Source organism: Piliocolobus tephrosceles, chromosome 19, assembly GCF_002776525.5.
Source record: "Piliocolobus tephrosceles isolate RC106 chromosome 19, ASM277652v3, whole genome shotgun sequence".
Taxonomy (NCBI): Eukaryota; Metazoa; Chordata; class Mammalia; order Primates; family Cercopithecidae; genus Piliocolobus; species Piliocolobus tephrosceles.
The window spans coordinates 34,153,146-34,178,190 of NC_045452.1; the positions used below are offsets into that span (position 1 = coordinate 34,153,146).

The 25,045-nt window shown below is 43.1% G+C and overlaps 1 protein-coding gene across 3 annotated transcripts in view; it reads right to left on the reverse strand.

Annotated features, from left to right (window-relative positions):
- Positions 1-3,808: 3,808 nt before the first annotated feature.
- ADARB1 (adenosine deaminase RNA specific B1) overlaps positions 3,809-25,045 on the reverse strand; it is a 135,923-nt gene continuing 114,686 nt past the window's right edge. For 2 of the 3 annotated variants that reach the window (XM_026447459.1, XM_023194534.1), the window contains 2 exons: positions 5,427-5,605; positions 3,809-4,377 (listed from right to left, as the gene is read on the reverse strand). In XM_026447459.1, the coding sequence (XP_026303244.1) occupies positions 4,198-4,377; positions 5,427-5,605 (359 nt within the window). In that variant the 3' untranslated portion in view covers positions 3,809-4,197. The remainder of the gene's footprint in view (positions 4,378-5,426; positions 5,606-25,045) is intronic. The other variant, XM_023194536.1, reaches the window with a different exon arrangement.

Consider the following 25,045-nt stretch of genomic DNA (forward strand, 5'->3'; position numbering starts at 1 on the left):
TTGACAGCGTCTCATGCTCAGTTCCGGCTGGTCTCGGTGCGAGAGGAAGCTCATGCAGTTGTAACGTGTGGTGTATACACAGATTTACATACAGAGAACACTGAGGATTGCATCTTAGCAACACGTTTCTTGGCCGAATTACATTCATAGAAAGTGTCCAGATTCTAAAATCAAATTAAAAGCATGTAACCCAAAGCCTGAAAAAGCAAACAGCTTTAGGGGCTGACTCCATTAGCGTTCCATAGACTGTGCTTTTAACCGTTCAGTTCATGTTTAATGGCCCATCGGTTCCTTACACACCATTAGCTTATGCTGTGGCCAAAAGAAGTGTTCTTGAGGCTTGGTACTCGTCCCTTCAGACAGTAAACAAGAAAGTGCAGACGGTGCTGCCAGAGACAGGAGGACTTTCACACGAGACTGAAAAAGCCAACACACCCTTACAACTAAAAGTCATGGTCGAGTCGGACCTGCCATCCACCTCCACCGGTCCCTGGCACCCGGTGGGTCAGAGGTTTCTCTAATTCTATTCCCTGGCATCAGCTGAACACTAGAATTCACATGGAAGGCCCCGAGCAACCCACTGGCCTTGAGGCTGGGTGCACCCACTCCTCACCCAGGGAGATTGTCACAATACACGCTAAGGGGCAGAGACGCTGTAAACTGGACATACACGGAACACAATGCCCTCTCCACTTACGCAGTGTGGGGCTGATAAAAAGGAATCTTTTGAGCGACTCTATAATTTTACAGAATTTAGAGGTGGGAAAGATGGCCAATTTTCCTTCTTTACGCCTGGGGCAGACCACCTGCTTCTGGAGTAAAGTATTTGAGAAGGAAAAAGAGCCACTGTGCATGTGTTTCTTTTGAGACACGGGCAGATCCGGATGTGCCCTCTCCACAGCTTTGCTAATCCCATCCTCAGATCTCCGCACAATGTAAAGACAGAGCCGTCCCCTCCTCAATGTACCTGTGTGAGATTACAAGGAGAGGCACTGTCTTCACGAAGAAAGCGGCGATTCCATAGCCCGGAGATAAATAGTTATTTGAATAAAAATAAATTCCGCAGAAATCCACGCCTTGTGAGATACTGGCTTGCGCATTTTAAAATAATTGCTTTTAATTACAAAAATTTCTCAAAAATAGGAAAAGATGATGAAAAGTTTAAATTAAGACTCAGAATCAAAACTGCAGTTCTTTGGCGTCCCTTGCTGGGAAGAGGTGGGCCTGGCCTGTGACCAGGTGATGAGAGCTGAGGAAGGTGGTGACGACATCCATCTGCACCTGTCGCTGCCTCATGGCACAGAACACACTGGCCCACCTGAGACCTCCCACTAGCAGGACTCTGTCCCTGGCAGAGCTGTACCTGAGTGGTCCTGAGGGACAGTGTCTTTGTGGAATTAATACTTCAGGTTTAGCTAACACAACAAAACAAAACAGAAGCCCTCTCTTCCCCTACTTGTCAAAATGTCCTCAAAATGTAAGATTTTCCTTAAAAAATCAAGTTCTTCCTTGTGTCGAATTTTCTGCTAAGTCTCTAAAATCCACATCAGGACACTGGATACAAAATGACCGCCAATGAAACAGCTATAGTCTAATGCACACGGAGCGCTCAGAAGGGAGGGATTAAAGTGCTAAGTTCCCTGATCTGTCTCAGGGAGGAGTCAGCATTCTGTATTATTATTATTTTTTTTTTTCTGACGACAGATGAGCTGTCATAGGAGCAGTGCAGAGCCTCTGGTCCCTGCACATCATCTTCCTCCCCACAGCCGCCCCGCCCAGGGCTCCCCGAACCCAACTCCTCCCCACAGCCGCCCCGCCCAGGGCTCCCCAACCCAGTTCCTCCCCATAGCCGCCCCGCCCAGGGCTCCCCAAACCCAGTTCCTCCCCGCAGCCACCCCGCCCAGGGCTCCCTGAACCCAGTTGCCTTGGCTGCCTTCCTCCTGCCTGGACGGCGTGGGGTGGGACGCCCTGTGCCTGCCCTCAAGGCTGCACGAGTCCACCCTGGAAAGGAGCCACCTCACATGGTTTCAAGGCAGCTGCTCAGGCCCCACAGGTGAGGCACTCATTTACTTGGGGTGGTACAGGGAGCAATCATGCTTACTTTAGCTATTACCTGACAGAAGGGAAAAGCCAGACATACCGGGTAGTTTTGTATGTATATGGAATATATTAACACTAAACTTGGTAACCAAAATCCACATATTTTTAAAAACTAAGTCCATCTCCCAATCCCCATTAGAAAAAAATACAATTTATCAAGACAAGAATAAAAATGCACAGACTTGTTTTTTCTAGAGTGTGCAAGAGCCTACTTGGGGGAAGGCCAGCGACAACAGACACCTCTCCTTCTGCAGGTGCAGAGCCCCAGCACAGTCTGCCCAAACAAGACCCCACCGTGGTGACGGAGCGGCTGAGACGCCCACTCTGACTGCTTCAGGGAGACAACTGCCCTCTTCGGTAGAGGAGAAGGCTGGTGTGGGGCAGATGTTCTAGCCTCTGAACCTGGTCATGTCCCCAACAATGAGCCCTAAGCAGCACCCCTTCCTGCCACACTGGGACGAGATCTGTGTGGACACACGTGGATAGAGCTCCCGACATCAGGAGGCACACCCCCCACCAAAGCCACCGTGCTTCAGGTTTCGGGTCTGAGCTCCCAGTGCTGGTGGGAGCATGATGCCCCTCTGCCCCTCTTCTGGTTTCCTAGGCCCATCACAGACATACAGGTGCCAACACCCTGGATTTCACTGTGGCAGGTGTATGCTGTAGGGTAAAGTCTGCACCAATCTCTGCCCATGGCCCCAGGAGACCCACCTGAGCACCGTCCAGGGCCTTGGAGCTGGGCACTGCACTGGCGAACAGAGCACTTTTCTCGGCTCCTCTTTCATCCTGAGCGGAGGCAACAAGGCACCGGGTGCAAATCTCTGAGCTCGGTGGAGGTGGTCCCCACAGGGCCCTCGCCCGCCACGCTCCTGACCTCCTGGGCTGGCTCCCTCTGTCGTGGGGCTGTCCCGTGCACTCTCGGTGCTGGGCAGCCCTGAGCTCCCCTGGCGGGACCGTCAATGTCTGGTCTACACTATGCCAGCAGCACGTGGTCTCACCAGCTCTCACTTGGATGCTTTTTATTTTTCAAACATGTCTTTGATAAAGCTGGAAACAATAATTTAAAAACATGCCTGCTATGGCATTTTCCAAGAATGATTATGACTGAAATCATTCTCCTTCCATTCTGTGAAGGCCTTTGGGCAGTCATCCACATCCATTCAATTCGGAGGAAGGAACAGACGGAACTTAGGCCATGTATTGTGCAGGAGCCCTCCTGATTCCTTCTAGTCCATGAAAGTTAAATATCCTTTAAAAAACCTGAATGAATGGCCAGCCCGGGGTTACTGGCCATGTTTTATCTGTGATTACTTAGAAGTAAACTCAGAAAAGTTTTCCATGATCTGATCCTACAAGGAGTACAGAAGCTTTTAGAGGAGGCTGAGGGCTACAGGGGCCTGGGTCACGACTCTGCAGGACACACAGTCACCACTGCGGGGCCCCGTGTGCGTGACAGGGCCACACTACCTCATGCTGGGAGTCTGCTCCTCAGGGAGACTGTTAAAACCTAGTGTGTCAAACTACCCAGGGAAGTACCTATGGAGAAAAGAGACCTAAGTTTAGACAGACGTGTGGCGATTTCCTTTAGACTACTACTTCCTACCTCTATTTTCCCACCCTCCTCCATATATAGATGCTTTTTTTGCAATTAAAATAATGTGGCATAAAAGTGACCTGACATAATTACTTATTTTATAAACCACATTCCTAGCTCTGAATAAATTATTTATTCAAGAATTTCACACAAAGTAATTTCTATTTTCCTAAACTTAAGGAAGCCCTACTCAGTAGAACTCAATTTCTAAACGTAAACCGAGATTGAAAGCAGTCACTGGACGGTTCAGAAGGGGAAATGCTGCGGCAGAGAGATGCCAGGCGGCGATGCTGGGCCCCGACACACCCCATCCCCTCCCCACACTGCGCACCTGCCCCAGGTCTGATGTGAGATGCTGGGGACAACCGTGGACACCTGGTGGTCCCCTGTGTCCCCCAACTCCTTCCCCAAGGTATGCACCTGCCCCCAGTTCAGATGTGAGGTTCTGGAGGACGACGCTGGATGCCCACAGCCCCCTGCACCCCCCATCATGTCTGCCCGGGTCAGGGCGTGAGTGAGAACTGGTCCTGCTCAGTGGGCTTCTCCACCCACGCCCCCAGCCCCGCCTTGATGAAGGCTGTGAACAGACGCGCCTTGGCGGCCTGGTACTCCTTTGCCGCCAGCTTGGACTCATGGTACATGTTGGGCTTGGTAATCTTGGAGCGTAGTAAGTGGGAGGGAACCTGTGAAGGGATAAAAAACAAATGCAACTGTTGACGCTGTAACAGATGAAAATAACACCTAATAAGATGCCAAAACACGGCCTTTAGAACTGCATTGGCTTCTGAGGGGAAGCAACCCAGAGGAAGGCGCCTTCTGCCAAGGGTGCGGCTCCACAGAGAACAAGCTGCCGCGTCTCCTGAGGCCTGAGTTATGGCCAGGGCGCGGCTTCACACAGAACAAGGTGCCGCACCTCCTGAGGCCTGAGTTATCGCCCAGTTCCAGTCTTGCTAGTCAAACAGGCAGCTACGGACCCCCGAGTTCTGAAGACGTGCTTCTGAGAAGCCACCAATAGTTGATTCAAGTTTCGTTCTTAACTATAAGAAGCACCACCGATGTTACGTGTATGTTATCACCCTGATGACCTTGGAGGCCTTCCTTCGTGTGACTGGTAGCTCCTTTCTGTGTGGACTGTGGCCTTGCGGCAGCTGGCCTGGGTGCTGCCCCTGTGTGAACAGGATCCTCCTGGGCACTGTCACTTCTGGCTATACCTCCCATGCCAGTGCACAATGCTGGTCTCAGGATAAATAGATGCTATCTACTTGATTGAAGAATAAATACAAACTAGTAATATCCTGACTTACTATATAAGGTTTTATTCTGGGGAAAAAAGGGCCCCACAGCTAATTCAAAAGGTTTAAAAACTCTCATGGAGGGTTATCAGAATCCAAGCAATTTTTGTGTTGCTGAGGAGGGGACAGCAGGGAGACTGGCATAATGACTTTCAATATCTGAAAGTAAGAGATGTTTCCACCACACACAGTGGCCTGGCAGTGGGTGTTACTCTGCAGCAGGGAGGGAAAGAGCTGCCTTTGAGATGGCATTAAGGTTTCAGGGACATGGCCACACTTCTAAGCTAAAACAATCTGAAGGAACAAAAGGTTTCCAAATGATCGATTTAGGAAGCTGTGCATGATGACATGATGAAACAATTAAAGGAACAGTAGGTGTGAGGACAGACAAGCTATTGGGGAGGTGGAGCCGGCGCATCACGGTGAGGGCGCCTCAGTACCTTGCCGTGCACACGCATCCAGCGACAGTACAACGCGTGCTTACACAGGCGGGACGCGCGGCCCAGCTCATCCTTCCCCGTCGTGGCGTTGATGACCTCAATAGCGGAGTCGCCTACCGTCCAGTTGACGCTGAAGTTGGGGGCCTTCCCTGGCTGCCGTGCTTCTGCATTGCTGATGCCTGAAACGGAAGGCACAGGAAGGCGGTGTGAAGCCCGCATTCGCCCCCAGGGAGGGAACAGCTGGGGCGGCACACTGTGCTCAGACATGGCCACAGAAGTGCGTGGTGGAGGAATTCTGCCTGCTGAGGAACATACGCAGACTTGAGTGTGCATCTGCCGTGGCAGTGGCCTCACACTCTGCCACTGCCACCAGAACAGGAGCAGTGCTGAGAAAGCCGAACTGACCCACGGGTATGCACTTGTCTGACAGGACAGGTGGGCAGAGGTTGACAGAAACCTGGAATCATGAGACTTCCTGACAAGTGTGTCTTTTCTCACTCTGGTGCTGCCTGAGAGTGGATGGATGGAGCCACTTCTGAGACTAATGCTGGGTCCTACGAGGTCGTGCAGGTAGGGGCTGCTCCTGTGTCACCCACCTCTGGCACTCATGCCTGCACATGCTCCCCTGCCACTGAGAGGCCAGGCATGTTCAGGTCACATGGCTTTGCATGTGTGACATCCATGATGCAATAGGAAACCCTAATTCTTAACAAGTGTCTTGAAATGGTTCACAAGAGTCTTGAAAAAGTTCATAGAAAATGCGTATTATGAAAAAACTTCATGGATTTCAAAATTGGCACCAAAACAAACTTGTACTAACTTGCTGAAACATGTCTGAACAGGATCTAGTTTGAGGCACTAAGAAGATGAAGACATCTGTTTGAAAAGAGCTCCCATCAGAGTTACGTGACTTCTGCTAAAACTGAAGCAAGAACGAACATCAAACAGGAGATAAAAATAGCTTTTACAAAGACAATCCTGAAGAAAATGCATAATCCCGCCACAAAAAAGGCTACCAAGAGGTGGAAGGGGCCCAGTCAAAGCATACGCTGACTGGCCAAAGCACAGGCCATGGCAGCATTTTTGGGATGCTCAAGGCGTTTTGCTTGTTGGGTTCACATGGAGGCCAAAGGACAACATCATCTGCTTATGATGACAGTGTTTCGAGAACGTGAGCCAAAGCTTTAGCAGAAAAACCCCTGGGGAAGCTTCGCCAGAGACCTTCATCATGACAAAGCGCGTATCCATTCCTCTCATCAAGCAAGGGCGACTGTGTGAGGGTTTCGACAGGAAATCATGAGCCATCCACCTTGTGGTGGTTGCAAATCCACCTCATATGGCTCCTTCTGACTTCTTTTTGTTTCCTAATCTCAAAAATTCCTTAATTTCAGTAATTCAGGAATTAAGGAATGTAGGGCACCCTTCAGGGTATCCCTTAAGGAATTTTTCCTCAGTTAATAATGTAAGAAAGTCTGCATTCACATGGTTAAATTCTCAAGACATTCAGTTCTTCTTTTCTTTTTGAGTGTCACTCTTGTCACCAGGCTGGAGTGCAGTGATGCAATCTCAGCTCACTTGCCTCCGGGGTTCAAGAGATTCTCCTGCCTCTGTCTCCCGAGTAGCTGGGACTACAGGCACATGCCACCGCACCCAGCTAGTTTTTGTATTTTTAGATACAAAACAAAAAGAGATGGGGTTTCACCATGTTGGCCAGGATGCTCCTGACCTCATGATCCTCCCACCTCGGCCTCCCAAAGTGTTGGGATTACAGACATGAGCCACCGTGCCCAGCCACCATTCAGTTCTTTAGGGACAATCTAAATGGTTAGGATCAGCACTTACAAAAATGTCTTGAATTTGATAGAGCTTATGTTGAGAAATAAAGTTTATATCTTTTTAAAAATATTTATCTTTTAACTTTATGAACTTTTTGAAGTACCCTTGTACTTGTTTTCTTGCTGTGTTTAAACTGTCTCATCTTAACTAATCACAGGCTAATTTTGCAGGGTTAAAAGGTTTTAAAAAGATACTTGTATAACTGGGAATTGAATACATGTATCTCCATTTGTATATTGAGCTTGATAATTCATATCACATGGATGTCATAGGCCACCAAAATCAAAACTAGTTTAGGATATGAATCTTTAGAACATGCTTAGAACATGGGCGGACTCATATTCTGAACCCAGACACAGAACTGTCAAGCCCACTGGCCAGAAGCAGCACACTGCACTCTCAGATGACTCAGTACAACTCACCTCATGCCCTGTGGAGGCCACCTCCACCCCATCACCATGCTCACTTGCTTTCAATGACCATTTATCCCTCCCTTGGAGAGATATTAAAATCCAGATGACAGTTTACTGCCAGAATGGTTTACTGTTCAGAGTAAGGAACTGGCAGGGTGTAGCAGATCCCCTGAATTGAGAGTCAAGGGAAACCAAGTCGGCCAGATTTCATAAGACAGAGTACCAGAAGGAAGAGAAATGTAGAGAGAGAGTGAGCCCTGGAGATACTCAGAGAGCCAGATTTCATAAGACAGCACCAGAGGGAAGAGACAAGCAGATAGAGAGTGAGCCCTGGAGATACGCAGAGGGTGTCCTTGAATATCTTGTGGATCTCTGATCAGAGTATGCATGTTACTCAAGGCTGGGAAACAGCCTCCTGAGAGAATCAGAGGAAAAAGTGCCTGACATTCACATACAGAAGATACAGACATAAAGATATAAAAAAGCCTAAGCCAAACTTCTAGAGATGAAAACTACAATGTATTAGATTAAAAATACACGTGATGGGACTAACCACAGAATAGAAACCACAGAAGAAAAGACTAGTGAACTTAAAGACACAATAATAGAAACTATCAAAAATGAAACACGAAGAGAGAAAAAAAGAAGAGAAAATCAGTGATATGGGACAGGTTTAGGTAGGGTGAAATATGCATAATTAGATTTCATGAAGGTGAGGAGGGAGAAGGGGGAACAGAAAATATATCTGAAGAAAGATGAATAAAAACTTTCAAATTTCATGAAACTAACAAACCCATCGATTAAAGAATTTCAATGAATCCCAAGCACAAGAAACATGAATAAAACTATACCAAAGCACAACAGAACAAATTGTTCGACACCAGTATTAAGGGAAAATCTTAAGCAAACTCAGAGAAAAACACACACAGAGGAATAAAGATAACAACACATTTCTTACTGGAAACAATGCAAACAAGAAGTTAGGGAAGCAATGTCTTTAAAGTACTTAAAGGAGAAAAAGGACCCTGCCATTCCAGCAGAAATATATTTGTACAGCAAAATATACTTCAAAATGAAAACAAAATACTTTCCCAGACATACCAAAGCTGAAATAATTCATCATCAGAAGACTTGTGCTACAAGGAATGTAAAAGGAAGTCCTCCAGCCAGAAGAAAAAATGATACTAAAATGGAAATCCAGATCTATACAAAAGAATGAAGAGCCCTGGAAATGATAGCTATGTGGATAAATATACAAGGGGTTTTTTTCTTATTATTTAAATTCCTTTAAAAGATAATTATTAAGATGAAAATAATAATAACGTAATGTGGATTTTTTAAACATATGCAAAAGTATCTGAAAACAATACCACAAAGGTTGGGAATGGAAAAACAGAAGTATCCTGTTGTAAGGCTCTTTTACTATATGCGAAGTAGTATAATATCACTTGAAGGTAGACTGTGGTAAGTTAAGAATGCATACTATAAACCCTAAAACCACCACCAAATTAACAAAAGTTACAGCTCAAAAGTCAAGAAGGAGTCAAAATGGAATCATCAAACATACCCAATTAAGGCAAAAGCAGTAAGAAAATGAGGAAAAAGTGAACAAAGAACATATGAAACACACAGAAAATAAGTAGCAAGATGAAATTTAAACCTAATAATATAAATAATCACAATAAATGTAAATGCTTTAAGTACCTCAGTGAAAAGGCAGAGATTGTCCATGGTGGGAGAGAGAAGCAAGATCCAAATATATAAATATATATAATTATATGCCTATAAGAAACATATTTTAATATAAAGTACTTTAAAGAGATAGAAGATACACTGTGCTAACACTAATCAAAAGAAAGTTGAAGAGGTTATATTAATCTCAAAGCAAATTTCAGAACAAATACTGTTACCAGAAATAAAAAGGGTCATCGTATAATAGTAAAGGAGGTCAGTTTATTAAGAGAAACCAACAATCCTAAATTTTTATGCATCTAATCACAGAGCTACAAAATACAGGAAGTAAAAACTCTAAAAAAGGGGAAGAAATAAACAATGTAGAATTATAACTAAGAGATTTTCCATCCTGCCTCTCAATAACTGATAGACCAAGTAGAAGATTGATAAGAATATAAAAGAAAATAAATAATATAAACAAACAACTTAGCCTAATTAACATTTATAGATCACTCTACCCCAAAGTGGCAGATTCACATTCTTTCAAGTTTTGTGGAATACTTACAAAGATAGATCATATTCTGGTCCATAAAACCAAGTCTAAACAAATTTCGAAGGACTGAAGTCATTAAATGAAACTAAAAAACCAACAACAGAAAGATCTCTGTAAAATCCCTAGTATTTTGAAACTAAATAGCAGACTTCTAAATAACCCAAGGGACAAAGTATTTTAATATAAGTGAAAATGAAAACATATCATATCATAATTTTTAAATGCCACAAAAGCAGTAAAAAGGGTCTTAAAACAATGACTTCAGCTAGCACCTTAAAAAACTATAAAAAGATGGTCAATTGAAACACCATGTAAGCAGAAAAAAAAAGAAATAATTAAAATCAGAGTAAAAATTATTGAAATATAAAACAAAAGAAAAAAATCACTGAACCTAAAAGTTGGCACTGAGAGATGATAAACAGAATTGATAAATTTCTAGATAGACTGATCTGAAAAAAACAAGAGAAGATACAAATCATCAATATAAGGGATAAGATGATATCATTAGAGATATCACAAATATTAAAAGGAATATTCTGAATACTTTAATGCCAATATATTAGACAAATTAGATGAAATGGACAAATTCCCTGAAAGACAAATTACTGAAGCTTACTCAAGAAAAAAGATAAAAACAGGTAACATGAATAGCCCTAAGTCTATTATAGAAAAATAAACTGTAGTTAGATATTTTCTCACAAAGCAAACTTCAGGCCCAATGGCTTCGCTGGTGAATTTTACCATATATTTAAGGAAGTAATACCAAACCCAAACGAACTCTTCTAGAAAACTAAAGAGAAAAAAATATACCCCAACTCATTTTATACCTAACAAAGACATTAAACTAAAATGATAGACCAATATCCCTACAAATATAAATACAAAAATTCTAAATGAAATTTTAGCAAATTGAATCCAACAATATATAAAAAGAATAGCACATAATAACCATATAATGGTTATCCCAGGATGCAAGGTTGGTTTAATTTTTTTTAAATGTCACCATTAGCAAACTGAAAAATGAACTAAATGCTCATCTCATTTTTTGTTGTTGTTTCAGATGGAGTCTCACTACATTGCCCAGGATGGCCTCAAACTCCTGGGCTCAAGTGATTCTCCTGCCTTAGTTCCCAAGTAGCTGGGACTATAGGCCCAAGTCACTGCAATGAAAATAGTCATCTAAGAGCAGAAAAAAAACATCTGACAAAATCCAACATACATTCTTGTTAAAAACGCTTAGTAAGCTATAAATAGGAAAAAAATGTCCTTAAGCTGATAAAGGCATCTGTAAAACACCTACAGCAGCCAGATATGGTGGGTCATTCCTATAGTCCCAGCCCTCTGGGAGGCTGAGGCAGGCAGGCTGCTTGAGGCCAGGAGTTCAAGACCAATCTGGGCAACATAGGAAGACACTGTCTCTATAGAAAATTTAAAATGAACCAGGCATGGTGGCATGCACCTGTAATCCCAGCTACTCAGGAGGCTGAGACAGGAGGATCACTTGAGCCCAGGAGTTTCAGGTTACAATGAGCTATGATCACGTTACTGCAATCCAGCCTGGGTGAAAGACTGAGACCTTGTCTCTAAAACAAAAAACAACAATAAAAAACCCTACAGCCAACATCATACTTAATGGTGAAAGACTGAATGTGTTCCCTGAAGATGACACGTAAGAGAAGGATGTCTGCTCTCATTACTTCTACTCAACATTGTACTGGAGGTCCTAACCAGTGCAATAGGATGTAGAACTGATGAGTGGATTATAAAATTTTTACGGAAATAAAAAAAGGACCTAAGCAGCCAAAACAACTTTGAAAAACTACAAAGTTGGAAGACTAACTCTACCTGACCTCAAAACTTATAATAAAACTATAGTAATCATGACAATGTAACACTGGCCTTTAGATAAATAGATTAAAGGCAAATAACAGAGTCCAGAAATGGACCCACATGTATATACACATGCCAGCTGATTTTTGACAAGGGCGCAAAGGCAATACCATGAAGAAACGAGGAACTTTTCGCTAAATGGTGCTAAATCAACTGGATATCTTACATGCCAAAAAAATGAACTTCAGTTCATACTTCATACCCTACACAAACATGAACTCAGGTGAAACATAGTCTTAAATGTAAAAACTGCAACTGTAAAATTTCTAAGAATACAATATAAGAAGATACTTTGTAGCACTGACTTAAGAAAATATTTCTTAGATATAATATCAAAAGCATGATCCATCAAAGAAATTTTTTGTAAATTAGATTTTGTCAAAATTAAAATTATGGCTGGGCGCGGTGGCTCAAGCCTGTAATCCCAGCACTTTGGGAGGCCGAGGCGGGCGGATCACAAGGTCAGGAGATCGAGACCATCCTGGCTAACACAGTGAAACCCCGTCTCTATTAAAAAATACAAAATACTAGCCGGGCGAGGTGGCGGGCGCCTGTAATCCCAGCTACTCGGGAGGCTGAGGCAGGAGAATGGCGGGAACCCGGGAGGCGGAGCTTGCAGTGAGCTGAGATCTGGCCACTGCACCCCAGCTTGGGCAACAGAGTGAGCTTCCGTCTCCAAAAAAAAAAAAAAATTAAAATTATGTGGTTTGTGTAAGACACTATGAAGAAAATTAAAAGACAAGCCACTGACTGGGAGAAAACATTTCTTCAAAGCATGTATCTGACAAAGGATCTGTAGCTAGAAAATAGAAATAACTCTCAAAACTCACTAATAAGATGTTAAACAACTCAGTAAAAATGTGCAAAGTTTTGAACAGTTTATTGAGGAAGGCACAGGGATGGCAAATCAGCATGTGAAAGGGCATTCAACTTCATTCATCATCAGAGCAATGCAAATTAAAACCATGAGGGAGTATCACTAAACATCTGCTAATATGTCTAAAACGACCGCTTGTACTACGTTCTGGAATAGCAGTGACAGGACTACAACTCGCCTACACTAGTGGTGGTAATGTAAACATAGTAAAACCATTTTGGAAAACAGGTTAATAGCTTTCTAAAAAGTTCCACATACACCTATCTTATGATTCAGCCATTCCACTCCTAGGTATCTACTAAAGAGAAATGGAAGTAAGCGCCCAAAGATTCATACAGAAATGTTCTCAGCAGCTTTGTAATATTAAAAGACTGGAGACAACCTAAATGTCCATCAATATTTCAAGGGATAAACAAATCGTGGTTTATTCACACAATGCAATGCTACTTAGCAATGAAAAGGAATGAACTATAGATAAACCCAACAACATAGATCAATCTCAAAATGATTAAGCTGAGTGAAAGAAGCTAGATACAAATGGTGCAAACCTTATGATGCCGTTTATGTAAAATCCCAGAGAACGCAAACTCATCTGTATAGACAGATGGTACATCTTGGGGATGGGGAGGGGATGAGGGAGAGGGAGGGATTACGAAGGAGTGCTAAGACAATTTTGAAGTGGATAAGTATATTCATTATCTTTATTGTGGTGATGATTGCACAGACCTAAACATAGGCCAAAATGTATCAAATTGTATACTTTAAATATGCAGTTTATCATATGCCAATTATACCTCAACAAAGTTGTGAAAAGACATGAAAGATAATTTGAAAATAAAAAAAAATTGTTCTCATTAAAAAAATAACATTTGCTCACTGCAGACAGTTCCAAAAATTTACACAAACCTTAGAAAAGAAAATTAACGCTATAAAACCCAGAGACAGCCACTGTAATTTTGTGGTTCTTAAGCAGGTATGTTCAGTAGAATCGGATATGAAGCTTTAAACAATAGGCACACTGACTCCCACCTCTGAGATTCTGATTGGGCAGGTTTTGGGTAGGACCCTGGCCACTGTCTTAAAAAAAAAAAAAAGCAACAAAAAATCCTTCATGAGTCTTTCCACTTTTTTTTTGTAAGAAAAAGGGTCTTGCTCTGTCATCCAGGCTGGTAAGCAGTGGCACAATCACAGCTTACTACAATCTTGAACTCCTGGGCTCAAGCAATCCTCCCACTTCTACAGGCTCATGCCACCACACCCAGCTAGTTTTTTTTTTTTTTTTTTTTTTACAGATGGGGTCTTGCTATGTTGCCCAGGATGGTCTCCTGGCCTCAAGCCATCCTCCCATCTCAGCCTCAGAAGAGCACTAGAATTAAGGGCATGAGCCACCATGCCTGGCTGAGTAATTGCTAAAGACTCTAAAGAATCTTAAACCCTCCCAAAACAATCCTTCCTTCCTAGATGAGCTTTGCATTTTAATGCATACTCCTTCAGTGTATACACACATATGCATGGTGAGCATACATATTAATGAACACATGCTGACTTCTGTAAAGCACTGAGATGTTATGGATCCTTTCTGATAACCTTCTCATGGATCAACTATACTAACAGGTATAAAATGAAACTATACTTAGGTTCCTGTGCATATTGCTAAATTTGATTTTATAGTATTTCATTTAGGAGTCTTGCATCTATAGTCATAGGTAATTCTGTGGTTTTTATTTGCATTTTGTCCAGTTTTGGTATTTGGATTAGGTCAATTGCTCTTTTCCGTGGCCTGGAAAGTTTATACAGAGGTAGAATTACATGTTCTTTGATAGATTAAACCATCTGGGAATTTGCTGGAAGGTAATTTGTGGACAACCTTTACAGTGTCTTCCCTGGAAATTTCCTTTGCTATATATTGTATTTCTTTTTGGGTTAACTTCGATAATTTACATTTTCTTATTCTTTCTTTGTTGTTGTTGACAGTTTCAAATTTATAAGTATCAGAGATGAACAAAGAATTCTTTTGAAATCTTGATACATTCCAGGACCCCCACTGAATACCTGAAACCACAGACAGGACCAAATCCTATATAACTATGTTTTCTTTCTCTACATACATACCTATGATACAGTTTAATTTATAAATAGGAATAAGAGATTGACAACAATAACTAATAATAAAATAGAACAATTATAAGAATATACTGCAGTAAAAGTCATGTGAATGTGCTCTAAGTACTATAGTATTTTCCAACCTTGGTTGACCTCCTGGAGAGGGAAACTGCAGTAAGGAGTGGGACTGTACCCTCCTCCTCATCTGCGGGTAGCCGTCAATTTCCACTTGGTTACTTTTGTTTTATCTGATATTAATTAGATAGCCCTGGCAGTGGTAGATCTGTTTGATTGTTCTTTGAAGTCAATGCCTCTTAGTTTTACTAATTTTTTTTTTTTTTCTTTTAAGATGGAGTCTTGCTCTGTCACTCAGGCTGAAGTGCACTGGCATGATCTTGGCTCACTGCAACCTCCGCCTCCTGGGTTCAAGCAATTCTCTTGCCTCAGTCTCCTGACGAGCTGGGATTACAGGGGCCCACCACCATGCCCAGCTAATTTTTTTGTATTTTTAGTAGAGATGGGGTTTCACTATATTGGCCAGGCTGGTCTCGAAATCCTGACCTCGGATTATCTGCCTCCCTCAGCCCCCCAAAGTGCTGGGATTACAGGTGTGAGCCACCATGCCTGGCCAGTTTTACTGATTTTAATCTTTTTTCCTCTTTCCTATATTATTCATTTCCTTCCTCCTCCCCTCTCTCCTCCTCACTTCTATTTCCTTCCTTCTTCCTTGATTTCCTCTTTAGCTTTGTTGTTGCTTTCCCTCCCAATTTTGGAAAAGAAAGGCTTAATTCACTTATTTTTTTTCTATTCATTCAAGGCCATGATCTAAAGGTAAGTGGGGCTCCAATTCACCATTTTTGATATGTGTATTCTAAGTAGTCAGTAGTTTAAGTTCTGGTTTCTCGTCTGATCTAATAATTAGAAAATTTTGCTTTTTTATTTTCACATTTTAAAAGTGACAGACTTTGCAGGAGAAACAGGACACCACCACCAAGCCTGTGCTCCTCAGTACACCCCTCCAAGCACAAACTTAGACTGGAGTCTCTTTGTTCTGTCTCTCAAGAATTGTTCAAAATCACGCCTTAGTTTTGTTTGCTTCATGTCTGAGCCATTCCTTTCCTGAATAGCTTTTTTATGTTCCCTGGAGTTTCCACTCTCCTTTACTTTTTTTTTTTGGTCCACAAAAGAAGTGTTTGCTTTCACCCTACCATTCAGAGCATTCAGCTTCTCAGTTAGGCTATTCATTAAAAATAAATTCATCTTCTTCTAAAAACATTCTTTTTAGTGTTGTTTAATATGAATCTCTCTTTTAATTTAGAAGTTACTTTTCAGGCTTGCTGCTGAATTATCCTTTTCAATTGTACTTTGGATTTATAAGGTATTTTCTTAAATTCAAGTTTTCTCTTTCTTAGATGTCTTTTTCGTTTTGCTAGAGTATCCTCAAGTCATTTTGCTTTCTCCAAAAGCATATGTCCTCTGAATCCTTGACTATCTAAAAATTACCATTTTGTCCCAATGCTTGATTGGGTAGGAAATTCCACAATAAAAATATTTTCTCTTTAGAACCAGAAAGTCATCTCATCACTCTGTTCTGACTTCCGGTGTCCTGCTAAGGGTTATATAAATCTCTAACGTATTGCAGCTAACTTAGAAGCTTTTAGGATCTTCTCTTTGTCCTTGGTGTTCTGAAACTCCAAGGGGATACTGGGCATGGACTTTTCTCATTAATCCTGCTCAGTATTCAGTGCGTCCACTTAATTCCAATACTTGTGTTTTCCTCTGTACTGAGGAATTTTCTTCTGTTATTTCCTCCTCCCTACTTCCTATTTTTGAAATGCTATTAAACAAACATTGGGCCTTCTGAATAACTTTCCACATCTCTGAAGGTTTTTCTCATAATTCTGCCTTTCTGTTCCAAGTTACCTGAGACTCATTTGACCTCACCGTCCCCCTACCCTCATTACAGCAAAAGCTCCATAAGGAAGAGGTTTTGTTTGTCCTGTTTACTGCAAAATCCCAACACCTAGAACCATGCCCAATGCACACTGAAAAAAATGGAATATTTTCTAGACCTTCAAATTAATATTAGATTTCAGCACTTACTAAATAACATACAAATAAGGTTTATCATTACTTATTTCTCTTCTGTTTTCTCAATTGTTTCTGCTTTCTCTCAGTTGTTCTGTTTTCTAATATAGATCTTTCTCTTTTGTGTTGTTTATTTTCCTCATAAGTTTGATAATCCAAGTTTGTAAGTAAAATATTTTTATTTAATACAAGCAGCTGGCATGGTTTCTTCTGCTTGTTTCTTTGATGTGCATTCAATTCTGCAGAAGGTCTGAAGGAAAACAATCAGCCAAGATCATGTCCTCATCCCAATAACTCAGAGTTCCAGCACCGTCCTTCCCTGCTTGTCGGGGTGGTCAGTCAGGTGTGCCCTAACCACACACAGGGCTGGGCTGGCCTCACCACAGGCAGTGGTAGGAGCCTCATGTCTTCCTGAGGTCACTGTTCCTGCATTTACTGATTGCTGCTGGGGTGGTTTTTAGCACACGCTCAGGTTTCTCCTGTGGCACAGTTTTGCCAGTGGAACTGAGGTCTTCGGTGGCTGTTACCAGCACACCCGCCCTACTTCCAGCATCTGCCTGCATGTGCTGAGTTCCTGCAGGTCCCTGAGCTGTCACTCTGTAGAGGCAGCAGCCCCAGGAGCACGTTCAAGGCCACACGCTTCAAGCAGACAGAATCAGGAAGGATTTCTTTCGCGGGGGAATGGCTAGAAGAGTAGGTATCCAATTAAACTGTTGGGGAATCTCTGACCATAATGGAATTGAATCTTTCATAAACAAATGGATAATGCTTATATTATCTTCGTTGGCAATTCCATTACTTCTCATCAAAATAAAGGATTACTGTTGAATGATACTTAAACCTTAGAATGACAATATTTTTGGCCGAGCACGGTGGCTCAAGCCTGTAATCCCAGCACTTTGGGAGGCCGAGACGGGCGGATCACGAGGTCAGGAGATCGAGACCATCCTGGCTAACACAGTGAAACCCCGTCTCTACTAAAAATACAAAAAACTAGCCGGGCGAGGTGGTGGGTGCCTGTAGTCCCAGCTACTCGGGAGGCTGAGGCAGGAGAATGGCGTAAACCCGGGAGGCGGAGCTTGCAGTGAGCTGAGATCCGGCCACTGCACTCCAGCCTGGGCGACAGAGCGAGACTCCGTCTCAGAAAAAAAAAAAAAAAAAGACAGTATTTTTCACTAAATGATCAATTAACAAAAAGTGTAAGATCCTAATGGTACAAAACAATTTTTATATTTTAAGTTAAATCAAGTCCCACCTTGGAACAAAAATGGAGGAAATAAGGCAAAAAGAAAATAGCCCACGCTTCCAATACTAACCATATGCTTTTTCTGGGGCAGAAAGCCCCTAAATGGTATCCTTCTATGAGTCCCTGAGGCCAATGCAGTGTGAGGGCTGACACCAGTGAGATGCTTATCTTTCCGGGCTGCAAAGAGGGAACTAGGGTAATGAGTTAATCCCAGGCCGTGGTGCAGAAACCAATAAAAGCAAGAACAACTTGGCTGGTAATGAGAATCCCTCTGTTGTTGTAAATTAAGTGTGCTGAATCAGAGCTTTTAAAGCAAAAATACAGAGAAACTGTGAATTGGTCTAATAACTGCTACAATTAAAAAACTCAGAAGAGCTGGCATTGATGTTTTTTCTTATTTCTACCCTAAAGGTATTTTCCAATAGGTTCCTCACATAGTAGGGTAATCAAAGATGAATGATATACATAATGATTAACAATAGATATTTTAGGGTTATTATGGGTTCATGTTATAGAAACTATTAGACATTTATTAGTGGGTCAAGGAAAATGTGTACTTACAATCTTGACTGAAAGCGGCCTCTATTCTGCAAATAAGAAATAGTCAAGACCTGGGCATGAGTTAAAGTTTAAGGAAAACTCTGCACAGCACCTCCCCCCAGTGAGGATGACACAGGCCACGCAATACAGCGGGGAGCCTCTGAGCCCTTCTAGGTCCAAAACCAACCTGCCATTTAAGCTGAGAGCAGAGCACCTTTGAGCCTTTCACTGTGATTGTCTTAAGAAGGGCAGTCCTTTGAGCTGACAGAGAAATGAACACAATCCATGAGAATCCATACAGAGCAAGATGGCTGGGTTCTTCTGACCCTTCCAGCCCATTCCCCAGCGCTGCTCTCAGGCTTCCTCTGCCAGCTCGGACATGCCTTGTCTTGGTTGTCCACTAACCCCAGCCAGGTGCCAAGGGCTTTACACAGAGGACCTCTGGCCAAATAATACTCCTTTCTCAAAGGAGACCACAGGGTTTTAAAACACCAGCTGTGGAAGGAGCCCCAGAGCTGTGGTCCTCAGTGAGGTGGGCTCATGTCCAGAGAGTTGTATGGGCAGGAGATGCTAACTGGATGTGGATGAAGGTGAGCAGCAGGTGGAGTGGGGCTGAGAGGCTCACAGAGATCCTGCCAGCTCCTCCTTTTCCTGAAGCAGCTCCTGGGGGAGCCCCAAGGCACTCTCGGGCCCTCTCTGTCCTCCATAGGAGGCAAGCCTTGGGGTGGTAAAAGATCGGATGTGGGTTCAAGCAGTACTTGTCTATGGACAGTGGAACACGGCTGTAAGCTGCAAGTCCTGTGGTGTTTGCCAGCTGCGGCTGCTTCCACCGTGAAGAGTGACGGCGGGCCCAGCCCACAGGGCTGCGGCGTGGACTCAGGGACATATGTAAGAATCTGGCTCCCGACTTGAGCACATGCACGCCTGGGAAATGGCTGGAGGATGGCAGTCAGTGAAGTGTAACAATAATTATTTTTAAAAACCTTCAAAGGTGTGATTGATACAATAGGTAACTGTACTGTACCATTACAGTCATCCACACAGAAAACTTAAAAACAAGCAAACTGCACTCCGTAGGATCTCGAGTTTAGAAGACACTTGGAGGTCATGTGGGTTAATCCTTTCAGCCAGATCCTGTCACCATGTCCATAACAACAATCTCCATCCAATTCCAACCTGAACACTTTCAGTCAGGGGAGCTTAATTCCTTTTAGGAAACTTTTTCTAGACAGTTCCAATAACTAGAAAGTTGTTCTCGCATGCAAAAGGAGAAATGAACACCCAACAGACATGAGGAACCCCAAATGCAGCCACTGAAAACCCAACAGAGATGAGGAGCCCCAAATGGAATCACTCTCCCAGAAAGGAGAAGTAGAGCAAGAGAGGGAGCCACGTGGCAGCCGTGGTGCAGGGAAGTGGGCCAGGCATCAGCTCCTGGGGAGCCTGCTTTGCAGGGAAAACAGTTCACTCCTGAGATGGTGACAGAGAAGTCAGGCATTCTCTTAGAATGCAATGCAGTCAAAAAAGCACATCAGATGAGAGAAGAGACACCGGTTGCAGGACTATGACTTCTGCTCAGCAGCACTTTCAGGGACAACAGAGAGGGCAGAGAAGATGCTTCTAGCAGAAGTGACACGATGGAAGGACATTTCTCGGAAGTCAAGAGTCAACAATCGAGATCAGAGGGTTCAGGATAGTAAGTAGGAAAGAAACCCCAACAAACTAGCCACACACCTAGGCTTAATCTGTTGAAATTTCTGAATTTTAAGGAAAATAGATAAATTTAATGCTAACAGAGAGAAAACAAGGGGGTACCTTCTAGAAAGGAAAGAAACTCAAACTGGCTCTGTGACAAAGGGTGACCATGGAGGTCTTGACGTGTCCTTGGGAAAAGGACGAAGCCCAGACATCCGCAGTCCCCAGTCCACCTGGCGCACAGATGAGGGCCAGGTAAAGTCAGGATCTAGGGCAGCACACAGGCCTTTTCTCCAAAAATCAAACAAAAACAGCCAACCAAGAAATCACCCTGTCACCCCAATTAAGGATGTATTCCAGCAAAGTGAAAAATAAATCTGGATGTGGAGTTAAGGGCAGGGGCAATGGCTACAGAAAACTGGTTAGGAGAGAAACCAGGAGCCCTTACATGTTCATCCGAACAATTGTTGACCATGTGGCTGTGTGACTCATTAAGACAAGCTTTTAAAGAAAAAGCACAGTAGTAAATGAGTTTCCAAAACTCAAGATGATGTCATCAGAATCTAGGAAGACAAGGATGGGAAGAGTGTGGAATAAAAATGAGCCCAATATTTCACCTTTTCCCAAGTTTGGATCTTTACAAAGATTAATTCTTGATGCCAACATTTTTTCAAAGTGATTTAAACATATTTATTTTAAAAAATTGGGGTAACCACTGGTCAGAATAGAAATAAGGTTTAGAACTTCCAAATCACCAGTGGGAAGAAAGGGGAAAGACAATTTAATCAGTCCAGCAAAAGTAAAGGGGAGGAAAACAGAAAGTAAAACGGAAAGAAAAACTGTCAGCTGAAAATAATGAGTCTATACTTGGAGCCAAGCTTGGTGGTCGTTCTCTTTTACAATGACTCATGGCACGTTCACTCCTCCTAGAAACCAGGGCAAGGAGGAAACTGACATTACGGATACCTCTTTCCCACAACCCTGATGACCACTCTTACCTGGAGAATATGCATACACACACACACTCACACACACCCCCACACCCATTCACACCCACTCACACACACACGCACACAGGCACACACATACACACTCACGCATTCACAAGCACATACACGCACACATACATAAACACACATGCACTTATGCACACACACACTCACACACTCTCACAGTGATGTTCCTTCTCTCTCACTTCAGCCAGGGCCTCATTAAACCAGCTTGCCTTGCTCTTCCTGCCCATGATGTTGAATGGTCTTGGATGGACAGCAGCTCCGCAGGCACCTGCCTCCTTCCCGCCACACACCTGGGCCTGCTGCCAGCCCCCTCGGGTACCTGTGCTGTCCTCCCAGAGATACTGAAATGCAAGCTGTTCAAGAGGACCCTACCCCCATCAAGCAGCCTTGTTTAACGTTTCGTGCCAACGTTCAACACGAAAACCAGTAGGATAGGGAGACTTGTCGGACGACCCCAGAGCAGGCTGTCAACAAGGTCCCCAGAGCCATCGCATAGGGCATTTGGGCACCCTGCTCCTTCTTCTTAGGTTCTCTTAGTGAGCCTTGGACAAAAAACTGGGCCAGCTGAGGAGCTCACACTCAGGGGATCAATGGACATAAATTAGAAGCTGGAACTGTCCAGCATGCAAGTGCTGGATGTGAAACTCATTGGAAAGAAAATTGAAGAAAGCTCAAGAGATTTCCGTTTCCACAGTGCTAAGCAAGGGTACCAAGTGTGCATACCCACAAAGGCAAAAGTTTCACAGCTTGGCACCAAGAACCTTTCTGAAAGTAAAACTAGTGTTCAGGCGGAAATGAAAATTAAATTCTTCTCACTTCAATCCTGACAGCATTATTTTTTTAAGAGAAAGAAACACCCTATCCCTACATTTTCACTTTGATTTGCTCCTGGTTTCAGGTAATCTTTTCTTTGTATTCATTTATATCCATTTTTGCTCCTCCCTAAAGACGCTACAATTCACTAGGCACCATCATACCTTGCTCTCTTTTTAACACGGAAATGACCCTTATAATAAAATGTGAGGTGACAAAGTATAACAAACACAACATGAGGTGTGATGCACAGTGCAGATGCACAGCAAGGGGGCCAATGTCCTGGTAGCTCCTCTTTCCAGGTCACTTGTTAAATGTAAGACTTTCCTTTTAATAAAGTTTTGAGGGCTTTGCTTTGGGACCCATTTTTAAAGAGTGTGACCTCCCAAATCTATTATGACATCACCATTTGCCTCTCCAGAGTTTTCTCATTTGGTTCCTTTTGTCTCCAGTAATACCCACTTGCTTTTGACTTCAATTCTGAAGCAGAAGCATCTGCCCTCCCATCCTGCCCCATCCCCTGGCTCACCTAATTTCCTGCTATGCTGTCCTGCTGATTCACAGGAGTCCTGGTCTACAGGTGTCTTCTCCAAAGCTACTTGCTTTGCTCATCTGAACTCTCTTCAGGGAAACAACAACAAAAACCCATTTCCAAAATAAAGCATTTACCAAAAATAAGATATTTCAACTAGTTTGCATTGTGAAATAGATTTTGGTGCTAGAGTGACATTGTTTATTGGCTCAGCATTTGAGTAACGTTCTGCCTCCTGCAGCTTGTGTGGTGTCCTTTTATTTTCACAGGACAGTGGCACATTTGTTCAGAAGGATTGCAAGGGGCACCCTGCCACTGGGCGTTTGAAGAACCCAAGACACAGAAGCTGCCAAGGAGACAGAGCTGACGCAGGGGCAGCCTCACGACTCCGACCCAGGCTCTCTCTGCTGCTGCTGAATCAGCCGGCACAGCCCCCTGCAGCAGGGACCAGGGGAGAGGTTTGGTTATGTGCTTTAGCCTATTAAGATTAGAGATGATGGAGGCCAGGCACGGTGGCTCACCCTGTAATCCTAACACTTTGGGACCCTGAGGCGGGCAGATCACCTGAGGTCAGGAATTCAAGACCAGCCTGGTCAACATGGTGAAACCCTGTCTCTACTAAAAATACAAAAATTAGCTGGGCACGGTGGCACATGCCTGTAATCCCAGCTACTTGGGAGGCTGAGGCAGGACAATTGCTTGAACCTGGGAAGCAGAGGTTGCAGTGAGCCAAGATCGTGCCACTGCACTCCAGCCTGGGCGATAGAGCAAGACTCTGTCTCAAAAAAAAAAAAAAAAAAAAAAAATTAGAGAAGATATTGAGGAGGAAAGGATAAACAGCAGCATCAGTAACTCCGAAGTCTCTATCTTGCAGACACTATTTTTCAAGGTCTTTTAACAGATATAAATGCTTTTCACATAAGTGAAATATGATAAAAATATACTGGCTTTTATAAATGAGCTCCACTTTCAATATCTTAGAGAAAATTTCTTTAGCAAAATGATTCTGCCTTTGCAGATTTTAGTTATGGATGAGATATTGCTTAGACAGCACTATTCAACGAGGCCCTAATTAACAACTATTTTTGAGTATCACCTATGGGTCCCATATTCCACAGGCAATGTTTTAAGTATCTATGCATATAAAAGATGAGTGACAGCTAAAATTAAAGCACTCTTCCCTCAACTACAGAAGATAGAGAACCAAGAGGGAAATTTTTGGAATCATGAGAAATTCACACACCAACACACAACAAAATACTTCAAAAGACATTGATTGGTGCTACAATTTCAACTTACCTACCATCAGGTTTGATCGGTCTAATTCGTTTTTCTTAAAACACAATGGTTAAGTTAGGGAGCTGTAAATTTAATTCAAGACAACTGTTTTTCCCCATCCCTGCCTCCTTCATGTGCTCTGACAGGCATGCTTTCAAATAAAATTCCACACTGCTTTTTCTCAAATAAAAGGCGTGCTAGTAGCCAAGCACTAGAAAACAAGGCAGCACACACACACACACACACACACACCCCAAAATAAACGTCACACACACGCACACCCCCCGCAAAATAAATGTGTTTCAGGTTAGGATCATGGTTTTAGTTTTGAGCTTTTAAAAAAGTAGTAAAATTATACATTTAAAAAGATAAAAATACCTTAACTGTGTCCTTTTAAATAAAGGTGAGCTTAGAAGTTAGGACCTTTGAATTCAAAAGTTCCTGTTCACTTTACTGTTAGCCACTGAAATTCTAAAAAAAGAAAAAAGAAAACCAGCAATGAAGGGCATCGAGGGTAGTGCAGACACCAGGGAGACAACCTCTGCCTGCCATTGGCGCCCCTGGTTACTCCTGTCACCACCTCTCGGAGCCAGCAGGGCCTCTCCAGGGAGCCCAGGGCAGGCTCTAGGCAGCTCATCACTGTGGACACCCTGGTGGCTCCAAGACAGCATAAACGTCCAGGAGACCCGGCTCAGGGTTAGTCTGGGAAAGCCAATGCTGACATAATTTTCTGTCTGTGAGTCTCTGCTGCTGAGACAGGAATGAACACACTGCCTGACTGAGAGGAAAAGAGACAGCTGCCCAGCCCAGTCATAATTTCATTCTTTTCATTTCCTTCTTTTTTTTTTCTAAGACAGGATTTCATTCTGTTGCCCAGGCTGGAGTGCAGTGGTACAATCTTGGCTCACTGCAACCTTGACCTCCTGGGCTCAGGTGATCCTCCCACCTCAGCCTCCCAAGTAGCTGGGACCATAGGCGTGCCCCACCTCATCTGGCTGATTTTTTTTGTATTTTTGTAGAGATAGGCTTTTGCCATGTTTCCCAGGCTGGTCTTGAAATTCTGGG